Source organism: Chelonia mydas, chromosome 1 (genome assembly GCF_015237465.2).
Source record: "Chelonia mydas isolate rCheMyd1 chromosome 1, rCheMyd1.pri.v2, whole genome shotgun sequence".
NCBI lineage: Eukaryota > Metazoa > Chordata > Testudines > Cheloniidae > Chelonia > Chelonia mydas.
The window spans coordinates 163,037,139-163,054,624 of record NC_057849.1 but is presented as its reverse complement, the minus strand read 5'-3'; the positions used below and the strand labels follow the sequence as shown (position 1 = coordinate 163,054,624).

The following is a 17,486-nucleotide window of genomic DNA, read 5'->3' as shown; positions in this document are numbered from 1 at the left end:
AATTTTTTACAATTCGAATTTGAAAAAAAAATTAGTTAACTTAGCAAAGCTAAACGTACACTGCCAAACCAAAATATAACCAAAGCGAACACTGGAAAAGAAACATTACATGCTTTTCTCACATGGGTGTCAAGGTCATCTTTTTGGTATACTGGTTTTCTCAAGAAATGTGTTAGTAGGATTTTGCACCTCAACATGTTACCCATTAGTTATGCTCACTATATATTTAACTACATAACTGTATACTTTAACAAAATTCACAAATCTAGTTCATTGTTTCAGGAGTACCTGGTTCAAACTAGTTACCTGACGGGTAATACACTACATTACAGGGCTACCAAATACCACCAGTTGGCAATATGTGCTCAAAATATGAGTAAAAATATAGTAGGCATAATAATTGTTTGTTTAGCACGAACGATGCGCTTACTGCTGTAGAAAATTTAGTGTTTTCCCAAATGAGTATACAATCCAAATACAGATACAGAGGAAAGGTCAAACTGCGAAGTTCAGAGAATGGATTAAGAGCTGAGTTTTTTATTTAGTTTTCAAATATATAAACTAATTTCTTGTGGGCATCAAAAGAAAGCCAGGAAACTAAATGTTGAACTGAACAGATGAGTAAATCCCATTGAGCATAAAGTTAAGCAAATGCACAAGTGACTGCAGAATTGGAACCATAGAGAATAAGCCATTTGTGAGGGAAATCATATTAAAATCTCAACTGGGTACATGTTTTAATACAATTTCATCTTCACATAAGTTATCAAACTGAAATTCTGCAGAGTTACTAGAATTTCATGTACTCTTTTTGATTCTGTATCCAGAAGTAAAATATTGACAGAGTCAGGCATCATACATTTATTATTTCTTGGGCACCCAGATGTGCTATTTAAGACATACCCATTTTGAATACATCAGAATGAGATTACTTAAAATATCAAGAGATACTGATGGTTATCTAAATTAACACATATACCTAAATCATTTGGGTCAGCAAATAAAATTTGTATAGTTGTGTGAATGGCATTTTGTCCAATATCAGTAAAGTTATGCCGTACAAGGAAGCAATATAATGAGATGAATGAAGTGGCAAGCATTGCTAGTATCTCCACTGATATTTGGCTAGGTAAAGGTGATTTCTGTCCTACATGCTAATAAGAATAGAAAGCACAAAATATGTGCAATCTAACCCCAATTAATATAACTTAGTAGATTTCTGTTTAAAAACACCACCACTTGCCTGAAACGTGGAAAATGGAGAGCCATCAAACTGTCAATTGTGTCAAAATAAGAAACGTGTCAATTTAAATGAAAAGTGCTGGTTAAAACTCACACTCAAAATTCACTCCTTAGCTATGGAGTTATCTGTATCATTTCAAAATGGAATAGAAAAATCATACTATACAGAGAAAAATACAAAGTCAGTTATTTCATAGAGGATAAGTAGGTATGTAATTGTGTTCATACTGATACTCTAGTCTAGTGCAACTGACATGCAGATGCAAGGAATGAACTTTACACAGCATGACTTTGTCACACGAGAGCAGTCTGCCATTTTTCCTGTTTCTGTTCAGCAACCATTCACAGCACACTAACCTTCAAAATGCATTAAACATTCTGGAATAAGTCTTGGAAACCTTACATTAAAGATGTGCTTACATTTAGCAGGTTACTTGCAATGAACACACACTACAATTAACACCTTGTGTAGTCCTAGAATGATTTGCAAGAACATCCTATGCACCAAAACTTTTATTTAAAGTTAGCTCCAACTACACATTCATTTTAAATTTAGTTGGGAATAAAAACTTTAGACATCAGGATCTGGCATATTTTGATGTCCAATCTGGAAGACACAATCGCTGGTATATTATTGCCCAGCTAGAGAGTTTTCAGATCAGGCAGAGTTGCAACAACCAGCAGCAGCCGAAAGAAAAGAGTGACGGAGATGGCACAAGGGCCTTCCATGCCTCATGAAAGGAGACTGGTCCCAACCTCTCCCCACCCGCCACATGCTTCGTTTCGGGGCTTGTCACCTGACCCTTTCCCCACACGCTGCTCCGTACCCGCACACGGAGAAGTTCCTGTTTGATCGCGGGCAGCCCCTTCGTTTGCTGCTGCCCAGCCCGTGCTATCTGCCGCGCGTTCACGTGGTCGCTTCCTCCCCCAGCCCTGGCAGGGAAGGAGGCGCCCCGGCTGTGAACCACCCGGCCCCCGCGGGGCGCAGCGCAGCGCGCCCGGGGTAACGCCTGGGCGCGAGGGCCCGGCCGCGCGCCCCAGCTCCCGGGCGGCCCGCGCGCTGGGCGGGCGGCAGGGAGGGGGCGGGGATCCCCCGGCGTCACCCGAAGGAACGCGGCGCTGGCCGCTCCTGGGGCGGGGGAGCGCTGGGCCGCCCGGCCTCCGTCAGACCCAGGGGGCCCGAACAGCCTCGGGAGCGAGGGGAGGCCGCAGGCCGGCCGCTACCTGGGCCTCCGCGGAGGCCTCTGCTGGGCCGGGCCTCGGCTCTCCCTCGCCCCGGGGCAGGAAGCAGCGGGGCAGGCGGCCGCGATAGCGGCTTCGTGACCCCCAGAACCGATCCCTGGCCGCCGGGCCCGGCCCGGCCCGGCCTCCCCCCGCCCGGCCCGGCCCGGCCCGGCCCGGCCCGGCCCGGCCCGGCCTCCCCCCGCCCTCCCCGGCTCCCACCTCCTGGTTGAAGGCGTTCACGGCCTCCATGTTGGCGGCGGCTGGTGCGGGTGCCCGCGGCGGGAGGCGGGAGGCTCGGTCCCGCTCAGGGGCTCCGCGCTAACATGTCCGTTCGGCGGCGGAGCTCTGCGCGCAGGCGGCGTCTCGCTGGCCGGGCTCCGCACAGACCGTCTCTCCCAGCGGGATGGCGGAGGGAGCCCGCGCCGCGCACAGCACCCTGGGATCGCTTAGGCCTCCCGGCCCCGCGCCACCCACAGGAGAGAGGGCGCGCGCGCGCGCGCGGCGCGGTTGCGAGGACGCCACGTGACCGACCCCCCTCCCCTGTTACTATCTCGAGCCCCGCCATGTCAGCAACGGCCCCGCCCCCGGGGAGAGGGGGAAAGGGGCGGGGCGAGGCGAGATAAATCTATCGCTTCTCTTCCCCTCCCCCTCCTGCCCGCACACAGGGCGGGGTGTTTGCCAGGTGGAGGAAGGGGTGAGGTTCACCTAGCCCAAGGGAAGGGGAGAGAGCTCTTCCCCCCCGCCCAGCAAAGGGAGGAGGGAGCCCCTGTGCAAGAAGGGCCAGCATTGGCCTCCGCGCTCCCGAAGGCACAAGGTGCTCTGCTTGTGCCTGCAGCTGGCCCCGGTGTCCAGAGACTGGCAAGTGCCCCGAGGAGGGTGGCTACCCAGATGAATACTGGCCAATGGGTTTAGCATTTGGGGAACCGCTGGGGCTGGGCTGGAGGCGTGCATGGCAATACCTCCAAATACGGCAGGGGGCTGTGAGTAAGGTGAGCAAAGTGCCCAGGGTCACAGAGAGAGATTTGTACGTTTTGGGCTTCACAAATTAGGCTGGAGGCCCGTTTTGTGTCCCAAGTCATGATGAGTACATAGTCAGCAAAGGCTGTGATTCAATAGCGATGTAAGTCTTTGAGGAATCGTTGTGACTTTCTGTTGGATGTCTTTGTAGGGTTACCAAGCAAAGTATGTGATGCCAGAGTATTGGAGAAGTCAGAGTTTATTCAGAGAGACAGTGGGATGTTCTTCCTGCCCCACAGTATTCTTCTTAATGGAGTCTCTTTTTTTCATCATGATGCTCTGGTGTTGCTAACTATCATGATTTTATTGTGAGTGCCATGATATATGGTGTTTTCTTAAAACCCCAGCACTAAGAGTCAGTGGATTACAGGAGAATCTCAGCTTTCTTTCTTGAAGCAACTTTCTAGCTCTCAGAGTTGAAGAGAAAAGCTGACTTGGAGCACTCTAAAAGCTCGGAAACCAAAAGGAAAATAAATAGAACCCAACATTGGCTTAAAAATCATGAGTTAAAATAATTAATCTCATCATTTGGGGGTGGAGGGACTGACCTGTGATTTTTGAATGCTTGGTTGAGCAGTAGTGATTCTCTGAGACCCTTGCATACCCATTGCTCTTTTGAATTGTAAGGTCATACCCTGACTGTACAAACCTTTCCCACATCTGAAGAAGAGATCTGTGTAAGGCCAAAAGCTTGTCTCTTTCATCAACAGACGTTGGTCCAGTAAAAGTTATTACCTCACCCACCTTCTCTGTACAGACCTTGAGGGATAGTAGTTCATCTACAGATTCAGCAGGTGTGGCATGAAAGTGGAATGTACGTTTGAAAGGCATAGGGCAAAGGGAAAGGTGATTAAAAATGAGAACAAACTATCAAGGGAAATGGTAGATTCCCCTTTCTTGAAGTTTTCAAATCAAAACAGGATGCTAGAAGCTTGCAATCAGTGCCAAACCCTGTAGAACCCAACTACAGGTGTTGGGGTCAGGTATGAAAATACCTTGACGTTCTTTGGGTTGGTTCAGATTTGGATTGTGAAGGAGGCAGGCCATCACCAGGCTGGGGAGCATGAAGGAAGGCTAAGAACATTAGAATGGCATTACTGGGTCAGACCAATGGTCTGTCTAGCTCAGTATCCCGTTTCTGATTGTGGCCGATGCCAGATGTTTCAGAGGGAATAAAGAGAAAGGTCAATTATAAATTATCTAATCTCCTATCATCCAGTCCTAACTTCTGGCGGTCAGAGATTTAGGAACTCCTGGAGCATGGGTGTATGTCCCTGACCATGTTGGCTAATAGCCATTGATGGACCTATTGTCCAGGAACTTACATAATTCTTTTTTGAAACAGTTATACTTTTGGCCTTCACAACATCCCCTGGCAATGAGTTTCATAGGTTGACTGTGCATAGTGTGAAGAATTGTTAATATCATTCGGTGACCCCTAGTTCTTGTGTTATGCGAAAGGGTAAATAACATTTCCCGATTCACTGTCTTCATGCCATTTGCAATTTTATAGATTTCTGTCATATCCCCTTCAGTCATGTCTTTTCTAAGCTGAACAGTCCCAGTCTTTTTAAATTTTCCTGGTATGAACGCTGTTTCATACTCCTAATCATTTTCATTGCCCTTCTCTACAACTTTTCCAATTATATCATTTTTGAAATGAGATGACCAGAATTGTACACTGTAGTATTCAAGGTGTGGGTGTGTCAGGGATTTACATAGTGGCATTGTGATATTTTTTGTCTTATTATCTATACCTTTCTTAATGGTTCCTAACATTCTGTTTGCTTTTTGGACTGCCACTGCATATTGAGTAGAGGTTTTCAGAGAACTACCATTATGACCCCAAGATCTTTCTTGAGTGGTAACAGCTAATTTAGACCGCATCATTTTGCATGTATAGTTGGGATTATGTTTTCCAATATACATTACTTAGCACTTATCGACATTGAATTTTATTTGCCACTTTCTTGCCCAGTCACCCAGTTTTGTAAGATCCATTTGTACCTCTTCACAGTCAGCTTTGGACTGAACTATCTTAAGTAATTTTGTATCATCTGCAAATTTTGCCAGTTCACTGTTCAGCCCCCCACCCCCCTTTTTGAGAAACTACAAGTACACTAAATCAGCTGGATCACCCTTGTCCACATGTTTGTTGTCACTCTCAAATAATTCTAATTGATTGGTGATTCATGATTTCCCCATTAGCCATATTGACTCTTCCAAAACGTGACATTGTCTTTCTTGAGTTCTCCTTTAGCACCTCAATCATCCGGTGGCCACACTGACTTTGTCAGGCTTTCTGCTTTTGACGTACTTTTAAAAAAAAAAAAATTGCTGTTAGTTTTTGTGTCCTTAGCTAATTACTCTTCAAATTCTTTCTTGGTCTGCCTTATTACACTTTTACACTTAACTTGCAAGAGTTTGTGGTCCTACCTATTATCATCACTAGGTTTTGACTTCCAAATTTTAGAGGATGCCTTTTTGCTTCTGCTGGCCTCCATTACTCTGCTGTTTCACCCTGGTTGCATTCTTTTGGTCCTTTCATTGTCTCTTCAGATTTGGGGTATACATTTAGTCTGCACCTCTATTATGGTGTTTTTTAAATAGTCCCCATGCTGCTTGCAGGCATTTAACCCTTGTGACAGCTCCTTTTAATTTCCATAAAACAAGTGCCTTCATTTTTGTGTAGTTCCCCTTTTTAAAGTTAAATGCTACTGTGATGGGGTTGTTTTTTGTTTTTGGTTTTTTTGGTATTCTTTCACCTACAAAGATGTTAAGTTTAATTACATTATGGTCATTATTACCAAATGGTTTGGCTGTGTACACATCTTGACCAGATCCTGTGTTTCACTTAGGACTAAATCAAGAATTGCCTTTCCCTTGTGGGTTCCAGGACTAACTGCTCCAAAAAGCAGTCATTTAATGTGTCTAGAAATTTTTCTTTATAGCCTCTCTAATCTCCCTGAGCATTTCACAATTAATGTCACCATCCCAGTCAGGTTGTCGATAGTATATTCCTACTGCTGTACTCCTATTGTTCAAGTATGGAATTTCTCTCCATAGAGATTTCATGGTACAGTTTTATTCATTGTTACTTTATTTCACATATAGTGCCACTCCTCCACCAGTATGACCTAAGTTGTCATTCCTATATATTTTGTATCCTGGTATTACCATGTCCAGTTGATTATCATCAGGATACAAATTTCCATGATGCTTATTATATCAAAATCCACATTTAATGCCAGGCACTGTACTTTCCCTCTTCTTAGTATTTAGACTTGCAGCATTTGTATATAAGCACTTGTACATTTTGTCAATGTTCATTTGCCTGCCTTTATGTGTTATATTTAAATGGGACTCTGTTACATTTGACTTTCTCACTAGCTCCTACCTGACTTTACTAATCTCTCTTTACTAGGATATAGAGTTCCCCCTTTAATAAACTCATTCCCTAGGGATGTCTCCGCCTGAGCCCTGTGTTCCATCACACCTCTGGGTGTTCCTCCAGCTCTTAGTTTAAAACATCCTCTACAACCTGTTAGGATATAGATGTAAAGGCCTATGCTCTAAGAATTTAGGTGTATTTTTATCACTTAGCTAGTTATAGAGGTATAAAAGAAAGAATCAAAATCACTGTCTGCCGGTGTAAGGTCCTTCTCTTACTGTGACAGTCTGAGGCCCTGTGCTTAGGCTAAGATCTTTGGCTAAGCAACCGAGGCAGCCATAAGCTGGGAAGCGACCGGTCACTTCCTCACATTCCAAACTAGTCACATTGAAATAAGGTGCTATTAGGAATACAATTCTGTCCTGATAATGCCTGTCGCCTCCAGAGAAAGGGAAGTGCCTAGAAGATGTAAAAGGAAACTTAGTTTGACGGCATCGTGTCCGGCAAGAACTCACTTATCAATAGCTGGGATGTGAAATCCTCATTTCTGTGTTTGTTCTATCACTGTAGTCCCCATTTCCCCATTGTTTGTCTGTATAATCTCTGTCTGGTTCTGTGATTGTTTCTGTCTGCTGTATAATTAATTTTGCTAGGTGTAAACTAATTAAGGTGGTGGGATATAAATGGTTAAATAATCATGTTACAATATGTTAGGATTGGTTAGTTAAATTTCAGGAAAATGATTGGTTAAGGTATAGCTAAGGAGAACTCAAGTTTTACAATATAGTCTGCAGTCAATCAGGAAGTGGGTGGAAAATGGGAACAGGGAATGGGGGTAGGGAAATTGGAATCATGTTTGGCTAAGGGCAGTAGTGGGAACAGGGACACACGTGTAAGGCTCTGCGGTGTCAGAGGTAGGATGGGGGACACTAAGGAACGAAACTGGAATCATGCTTGCTGGAAGTTCACCCCAATAAACATCGAATTGTTTGCACCTTTGGACTTCGGGTATTGTTGCTCTCTGTTCATGCAAGAAGGACCAGGGAAGTAAGTGAGTGAAGGAATAAGCCCTAACACAACCTTTGTAATTTTACATGCCAGCAGTCTGGTTCCATTTTGGTGTAGGCAGTGGCCCTTCTTCCTGTATAAGCTGCTTCTTTCCCAAAAGGCTCCCCAGTTCCTAATATACCTAAATCCTTCCTCCCTACACCATCATCCCATCCACACATTGAGACAGGCAGTTCTCTCAGTCTTCCAAGCTTCACTTTTGGAGCTGGAAGCATTTCAGAGAATGCTACCATGGAGATCCTGGACTTTAATCTCTAACCTAGCAGCCTAAATTTTGCCACCAGCACCTCTCTTCTACGTTTTCATATGTCATTGATACCGACATGCACCATGACTATTGGCTGCTCTCCAGCACTGCACATACAATGTTTGTGGATGATATGGATCTGGAAGGGGTTGCAAGTACTTTGGAGGATAGGATTAAAACTTCAAAATGATCTGGTCAGACTGGAGAAATGGTCTGAAGTAAATAGGTGAAATTCAATAAAAACAAATGCAAAATACTCCACTTAAGAAGGAACAATGAATTGCACACATACAAAATGGGGAAGGGCTGCCTAGAAGGAGTACTGTGGAAAGGGATTTTTGGGTAATAGTAGTTCGTGAGCTAAATATGAATCAACAGTGTAACGTTGCAAAAAAAGTGAACATCATTCTGGGATGTATAAGCAGCAGTGTTGTAAGCAAGACTCTAGTCTGTGCTGATAAGGCCTCAGCTGAAGTATTGTGTCCAGTTCTGCGTGCCACATTTCAGGAAGGATGTGGGAAAATTGGAGAAAGTCCAGGGGAGAGCAACAAAAACAATTAAAGATCTAGAAAACATGACCTGTGAGGAAAGATTGAAAAAATTGGGTTTGTTTAGTATGGAGAAAAGAAGACGGGGGTGGGGGGGGACGACGACAAGTTTTTAAGTACATAAAAGGTTGTTATAAGGAGGAGGGTGAACAATTGTTCTTGTTAACCTCTGAGGATAGGACAAGAAGCGATGGGCTCAAATTGAAGCAAGGGAGGTTTAGGTTGGACGTTAGGAAAAACTTTCTGTCAGGGTAGTTAAGCACTGGAATCTCTGTCATTGGAGGTTTTTAAGAATACCTGTCAGAAATGTAGTCCTGTATTAAGTGCAGGGGACTGGAGTAGATGACCTATTGAAATCCTTCCCAGTCCTACACTTCTGTGATTCTATACATCTGTCTGGATGTTTCATGAGATATGCAACCTTTTCACCTGGAAGGCATGTAGTTCTCCTAATCATCACAAACCCAACTGTCTATTTCTTACAACTGAATCGTCCATTATTATTACCTGGCTCTTCCTAATAACTGGGTTTTCCTCCCAGGAGGCGCATCAGTGTGAGGGAAAACCATGACATCTGGAAAGAGGGTCCCAACTATGGGATTGTTTCCCTCTGCTCCTGTTTGATAGTCTCCTTTCCTGAGACTTTCATCCTCCTTAGTAGCACAGAGATTATCAGACTGGGGATGGGACCATTCTATTGTACCCCTGAAAGTCTCAAATATATATAGCTCGCTTAGCTCTTCCAGTTCAGCCACTCTGGCCTCAAGAGCCCGTACTGTGTCTCTGAGAGCCAAGAGCTGCTTGCACCATAAGCACACATATGACACCTGCCCACAAGGCAGGTAATTGTACATGCATTCAATGCAACAAACTGGATAGCCCCCGACTCTGCTGCTGGACTTCAGTCTGCATTATTTTTATTCTTGCAGGGTTTTTTGTTTTTGTTTTGTTTTTGGTGGGAGGTTTAGTGGCCTAAGTTTAGAGCGTTTGTTAGGTATATCTCCCTCTCCAAACTCCCTTGCAAAACTCCTCTTTTTGCAGCTCCTGTTCGCTAAGTGGAGACAGTTTAATGGCTCAGAACTTTGATCTTAAAAGTTCTCATTTTACCAGGTTTATATCGCTGACCCTCATGAACAGAGGAGCTGTTACAACTATAATAAATGGTCAGGTGCTCTGTGATTATTTAATTCAAATGTGCAATTGCTTTTTCAGTACCCCAACCACACTGGTGTGAAGAGGAGGTAGTTTATATATAAAATTACATGAATAATAAAATCATGTTCTATTGATAACTATATTTTTGTCAGTTACACAATTGTCAGTACAATTTAATAGCAGAAAGTCAACAATGAAAAAAAACTCCTATACGTTTCAAAAATATGAATAGACCAAAACATTACGGTCTGGTTCCTGCTTACTCTACGGCACATTCTCAACTTTGCACATGAGAATAGTTCCACTGAAGTCTTTGGACTACTTATGTGTATAAAGTTAAATATGCACATTAAGGTTTGCAGGATCGGGACCAAAATGTGTAAAACATCAAGAATGGTAGATATTATATATATATTTATTTATATGAGAAATTCAGGGTAGGTGAAGTAATATCTTTTATTAGACTAACTTCTGTTGATCAAAGGGACAAGATTTTGAGCTTCACAGAGCTCTTCTTCAGGTCTGGAAAAAGTAACCAGAGTGTCACATACATTACACAGATATAGAATACATGATCATATGGTATAGCACAAAGGTTTTATCAGCATGAGTTTGGGATGCCTGCATTACTTATGACCCAGTCTGCGTGCAAAAAGCTCACTGTAGTTTTATTATTATTTAACATTTATATTGTGATAGCACCTAAAGGCCATAAATCAGGTTGGGCCACACACTGAGTCAGGTATTATACAAACATATAATAAATTACAGTCTGTACCTCAAAGAGCTTGAAATCCAGTATGGCTTACTGAACATTTTACATGTCTTTAATGCCATATATTTTATAGTTTTAACTTTTTTCCTTTTTTGATATAGTTTTCATCTGTGCTTTGGAAGCTTAGGATTTCCCCCTTTTTTTCTCTATTCACCCCTGTACATGGGTTATTTTAACACAGTTTCAGTCTGCATGCTCATATTATTAGCAAAGGGATGACTATACTAAAGAATAGATGTATAGATACCTGGGCGTGAGTATGCTATATATGAATCACAGTTATCTGATGTAACAGAAAGATCGTTGATGCTTCATGACTTTTACTCACATTTCATCAGCAGCTGCAGGGCCAGAGTTCTTTACTCAAGCTTGTTTATTTCTGAAATAGTTCTCTGCCTTCGGCGTCTTTGCTGTCGTTTTCTAGCATAATGCAACTTTCTGCCTCATTGATTTTCAATTTACATTACCTTTGGCAGATATATGATTATGTACAGTTCTTACCAATTTTTTTTTGCAAAGTAACGTTAGTAGATCCTGATCCTGCAAGGTGCTGAGCAACCTAAGCTTTCCTTAGTGTCTTCTAAATCATTATGACCATTGTAAGTGGTTATTATTGACAAAATGATTGGTGATAATCATAAAAATGTTATTTTCACATGTTTTTCCTTGATTCTCCATATTTGCCTTTGATTGTTACTCTGATGAATCATTAGATAAAGAGCAGTTATCACTTGAGGTATTGTCATCACTGTCATATTCTCATTTACGGGTGTTATTGATGGGGTATGAAGTTCTTGAGCACGATTTCCTGAAATCCTATCTTCTAAAGTAAATGTCAAAATCAGTATGCATGCAATGTTGCTTTCAAGTTCTGTTCCAAGTATTTAGTCCTACTTTAAAGCCCTGGGTTCTAATCCATAAAGCTTTGTAAGTTTGGAAGCTGGCTACCCTATAGATGGCCTCTTTCCCTGTGCACCATTACTATGACTGAGATCAGAGAAGTTGTTTTTGTGGACAGACCCTAGATCTGTGATGTTGTCATGTAAGGTTCTCCAACTGCAAAACTTGCTGTCTCTAGTGGTCTCCCAAAGACTGCTTGCTTGCAAAGTGTATGGAGCAAAGTGTGTCTTTTTTGGTCAAGGATTTAGTCCCTCTGTGTTGGGTTTTACAGTTGGTTGAGACAGTGGGGACTTAGTGCTCTTTGCGTTGTCTGTTGTGAGCACTATAAATTATGTCGTGTGCCTAGATAATGCTATAATGGATATATAAAAAGTATTAAATAAATAGCTTGATTTCTTTCTAGCTGTTGAAGAGACTTTGGGTCTCCTGAACTCCAGCTAATGTGTATCTAATCATTGAGCATGTAGCTTACATATATCCAATGTTTAGTTTACCAGTTCATTTTAAACTTTGCAACCACGGTTGAGCCTCTGATCTTGCCTCACATAGATGTCACACCATCAAGATTACCAATAAATAGTATGAATTCACAGTCTTAAACCACATCTACATTACAGAGTTAAGTCAACTTAAATTAAGTCAACAATCATAAACCACTGTGCATAGTCACACAACACTCTTTGTGTTGGCAGAGCATGTCCACATTTGGTACTTTAGCACCAATAGAGCAGTGCGTTATGGGTAGCTATCCCATTGTGCAAATCGCCACCTTCTCTCACTAGGAGTTCTGGGAATGGATTGCAGTGCATCATGGGGGCAGGATCACCGCCCCAGGAGGCAGTGTTCTCTGTCCCATAATTCCAAAGGCTTTCAACTATGTTTTGTGCCATTTTTCAACTGCCTCTGTAAACTTTGAGCCCACCATCTGTGCCTGAAAGCATGGATCCTGCACTGATCACCTGTCTTGTGATGAGTGTTATGAACACAACACGACTGATCCTGCAGCATTTCATGAGCTGCAAATCTGAAGAGGAATCCATGCTGCCTGCCCTGCTGTGTGTCATGGAAAGGAAGAATTCAAGACTGATGTTGGCATTCATGGAGCAGCTGCACACAGTGGACCATCGCTATTGGGCTCGGGAGGCAAGCACTGAGTGGTGGAATCGGATTGTGATGCAGGTATGGGATGATGAGCAGTGGCTGCAGAACTTCTATATGCACAAAGTCACCTTCCATGAATTGTGTGCGGCACTTACCACCACCCTGAGGCGCAAGGACACCAGAATCAGAGCTGTCCTAACTGTGGGAAAGCATGTGGTGATTGCTTTCTGGAAGCTGGCAGACTGCTACCAGTCAGTCACAGATTAGTTTGGAGTTGGGAAGTCCACATGGGAGTTGCGATGATGCAAGCATGCAGGGCCATTAATCATCTCCTGCTACGAAGGACTGTGACTCTGGGCAATGTGCAGGAAATGGTGGCTGTGCAGCAATGGGATTCCCTAACTGCGGTGGGGCGATAGATGGCATGCGTATCCCAATTCTGGCCCCAGACCATCTTGTGATGGAGTACGTCAACCGAAAGGGCTTTTTCTCTATGGTATTGCAGATGCTGGTGGATCAATGATGTCATTTCACTGACATCAGTGCAAGGTGGTTAGGGAAGATGCATGACACCTGCATCTTCAGGAACACTCGCCTGTATAGAAAGTTTCATGTAGGGACTTTCTTTCCAGACCAGAAGATTCCAATAGGGGATGTGGAAAGGCCGCTACTGATCTTGAGACCCAGCCTACCTCTTACTCCAGCCTTACACTGGAAACCTTGCCAGCAGCAAGGAGCACTTCAACAACAGGCTCAGCAGGTGTAGAATGTGCATTTTGTAGATTAAAGGGTTGCTGGTGTTGCCTTTTTGGCCAGTTAGACCTCATTGAGGAAAATATTCCCCTGGTGGTAGCAGCCTTATGTGCTTTGCATAACATTTGTGAAGCCAAGGGGGAAATGTTTCCTTAGGGGTGGAGCATCAAGATGGATCCACCTGGTGGCTGATTTTGAAGAGCCAGAGCTGTTAGAGGGGCTCAACTGGGGGCTATTCGAATCAGGGAGGCTTTGAAGCAGCATTTTGACAATGAGTGCCAGTAATGTGTCTTTCTGTAATGCATTCAACCAGGCATTGTTTACTTGCCACCTTGAATGACGCTTGTAATGATTCCTGCCTGAGCATTAATTGTAGTCGGCAAATGTGCCAGTTGCCATTATATATGAATTTCTTCTGCAACCAAATGTGTGTAGGTCACAAATAAAGAATCACTGTCTTTGCAAGACTAAATTTTTATTAAAAACCTCCAATACCCAGATTAACCTTTCTTACAAGGGACATGACAGTGAGCAGCACTCTCTGAAATGAAGAAAAGGAGTACTTGTGGCACCTTAGAGACTAACAAATTTATTTGAGCATAAGCTTTCATGAGCTACAGCTCACTTCATCAAAAGCTTATGCTCAAATAAATTTGTTAGTCTCTAAGGTGCTACAAGTCCTCCTTTTCTTTTTGCGGATATAGACTAACACGGCTGCTACTCTGAAACCTCTCTGAAATGAGGATCTCACAGCTGGGTGTAAGTCTAGCTGTCATTATGCAAAATATCCCCATGTCCGGGAACGTGCAAGGAATGTGTGGGGAGAGTTTGGGGAGAGCAAGGAATGCGGTTTTGTATGGGCTGCAGAGGGCATAAAGCATGCATTTATTCCGACTACAGTGCAGTCAGAGACCCGAGCATCTCTGATTCATCCACTCCTGCCCCTGTCTCCTCTCCTAGCTATCTATTTCCATAGGCACCGGTCAGCATCCACCGGCAGCTCCCCGCGGCCCCCCCAGCTCACCTCCGCTCCACCTCTGCCTCCTCCTTTGAGCGCGCCCGCCCTCCGCTTCTCCCCCCTCCGTCCTGCTCCAATGCCACGGCAAGCCTGGGAGCAGGAGGGAAGGGGGAGAAGCGGAGCGGCAGCAGCGCCCTCAGGGGACGAGTCGGAGTGGAGGTGAGCTGGGGCGGGGAGCGGTTCCTCTGCCCCCCCCAGGGGTATTTCTTGAACACCCCCACCTTCTCACCTCAGTTTCGCCTCTTCCGCTGAGTGTGCCGCCGCTCTACTTCTCCCCCCTCCCTCCCAGGCTTGCCGGGGAGGAGGGGAAATGCGGCATGCCCGGGGGAGGAGGCAAGAGGACCCACTGGCGCCAGCTAAAGTCGGTGCCTATGTCCAGTTCTAGTTTTTCGTTTGTCTTTCCATGTTCTATGCTCGCTATCGGCCTGATCTAATGATTGCAGCACTTCGCAAAACATGTCCTCCTTGTTCACTTCCTTATCTGATGGAGGCGTTCCACTGACGTATAGTCCCTCAAGGGCACAGCTGCAGAAAGAAGCAAAAGAAACAATACACAGAGTCAGTATTGTCTGTGTGCACTCAGTCCTGAATTATAAAAGTTACATACATCTCTTTCTCACTTTCCCTTGGCAAGCACGCACCACAGACAGAGTACTAAACATGGTGAGTTCAGCCCGTGTGTGTGTGTGCACGCTCGCAAAGTGTCAGGGTGGTTTCAGAAGTGGATCAGTAAAAGCGCCTAGGCCACTATTCTGAACACTGGCACCATTTTCCACAGGCAGGTGCAACTGAAGCTGAAATCACACTACTGAGAGTAACCGAAGATGCAAGGGCATCTTCTGCATGTGTGCGGCTTCAGATCAGGTCTGTGTGCTGCCTGCCTGTGTGCTGCTTTGGTTCCTGCAGAAATAATTGCCAGTTGGCACAGCAAAGATTCCTACAACGGGGAAGAGAAACAAAGAAGCTCTGCCAAGGAATCTTCGGCAGAGGATTGCAGAGTATCTGCAGGAAAGTTTCCTAGTGATCTCTATGGAGGATTCCCAGGAGATCTTGGTGTGCATTAACAAACTTTTCCGTAGAGCCCCTACTGTGTAGCTGCACAGGGGAGTGAGACGCAGATGCAAACAATACCTAGTGTTAATTTCAATCCCTTCTCCCATGTGCACCATGTAACAAAATAAAGGGCACCTCTGTCTCATGTATCTGTGCACTATCAAAGCAAATGAGTACTTACTGGAGCTCCCCTCTCCTGCTTCAGGCACACCAGAGCTGGACTGCTGGGATTGGCTAGACCCTTCTGGAATCAAAAAGAGGTCCTGTCTCACCACACCACTGGACGAGCCTGTCATCTGTCCCACATCCTCCTCCAAGTCGACCTCCTTGTCCACTGCTTCATCCTCAGGGTTGACTCTAGTGGCTGCTGTCTCCAGCCCCCCCAAAGTATCCACGGGGCTCTTGGTGGTGGAGGTGGGGTTGTTGCCAAGGATGGCATGCACCTCCTTATAGAAGCGGCATGTCTTTAGCACTGCACCAGAGCAACAGTTGGCTTCCCTTGCCTTCTGGTATGCCTGCATCAGCTCCTTGATCTTAGTATGGCACTGCTGTGTGTCCCTTTTGTGCCTCTTGAGCAATCTGGCCATAGGTATCATAGTTCTTTGCTAATCTCCCTCCTTCCTGAGAAGTTTCCTGGGATGCTGCTTTGACACTGCAGGGTCAGGTGATCATGTCACCGGGTGCTGGACACCATCCTGGACTTCTAGTATTTTTCCATTAAAAGGGGGTGGGGGTCAAGCTGGGAAACAAAGGATTCCCGCCATATGCAAATCCTATTTAAGTTTGGGGAATGAGTTAATCTAGGCTCTTCTCCACTGCCTCCCCACCCAAGAAGGAAAACTGCTGAAAACACCTGAAGAAACAAAGGAACTAAACTGGGGGGGAGAGGCTGAGTCCAGGTGATAAAGGTCTAGCCTGTGAAAGGAATATCTGGAGATTTAAGCTGCTAGCAGTGCAGCTTACCTTCAAGAAACTCTGCAACCTGCATAAAACACATTTAGGGTAAGAATTTGTTACTATTAACCAGTTAATTTAGTGTATTAAGCTTAGTTTGCATGCTTTGTTTTATTTGTTGAGTAATGTGCTGTCAAAGTTCCTTCCCAACTCTGAACTCCAGGGTACAGATGTGGGGACCTGCATGAAAACCTCCTAAGCTTACTTTTACCAGCTTACGTTAAAACTTCCCCAAGGTACAAACTATTTTACCTTTTGCCCTTGGACTTTCGCTGCCACCACCAAATGTTTAACCGGTATTATTATTATTATGAAAGAGTCCATTTGGAAACGTCTTTCCCCCCAAAATCCTCCTAAATCTTACACTGCCTTTCCTGGAGAAGGTTTGATAAAAATCCTCACCAATTGGCATAGGTGACCACGGACCCAAACCCTTGGATCTTAAGAACAATGCAAAAGCATTCAGTTTCTTAAAAGAAGAATTTTAATAGAAGAAAAAGTAAAAAGAATCACCTCTGTAAAATCAGGATGGTAAATACCTTACAGGGTAATTAGATTCAAAACATAGAGAATCCCTCTAGGCAAAACCTTAAGTTACAGAAAGACACAAAAACAGGAATATCCATTCCATTCAGCACAGATTATTTTCTCAGCCATTTAAACAAACAGAATCTAATGCATATCTAGCTAGATTACTTACTAAGTTCTAAGACTCCGTTCCTGTTATGTCCCCGGCAACAGCATCACACAGACAGAGAGAGAGGCTTTGTTTTTCCCTCCCCCCAGCTTTTGAAAGTATCTTGTCTCCTCACTGGTCATTTTGGTCAGGTGCCAGCGAGGTTATCCTAGTTTCTTAACCCTTTACAGGTGAAAGGGTTTTTCCTCTGGCCAGGAGGGATTTTAAAGGTGTTTACCCTTCCCTTTATATTTATGACATGTGCTTTGATCTGTTTGCTATTCCTTATAATCAGTCAAAATCTATCCTTTTTAGTTTATAACCTTGCTTTTTGTTTATTCTAAAACCAGTTTGTGTAATTCAT

At 44.1% G+C, this 17,486-nt stretch overlaps 1 protein-coding gene across 2 annotated transcripts in view; it reads right to left on the bottom strand.

Moving 5' to 3' along the window:
• Positions 1–3,065, bottom strand: part of SCAF4 (SR-related CTD associated factor 4) — an 81,088-nt gene extending 78,023 nt beyond the window's left edge. The window contains exon 1 of one of the 2 annotated variants that reach the window (XM_037905235.2): positions 2,686–3,065. In XM_037905235.2, the coding sequence (XP_037761163.1) occupies positions 2,686–2,715 (30 nt within the window). In that variant the 5' untranslated portion in view covers positions 2,716–3,065. The remainder of the gene's footprint in view (positions 1–2,685) is intronic. The other variant, XM_037905228.2, reaches the window with a different exon arrangement.
• Between the last annotated feature and the right edge of the window lie 14,421 nt (positions 3,066–17,486).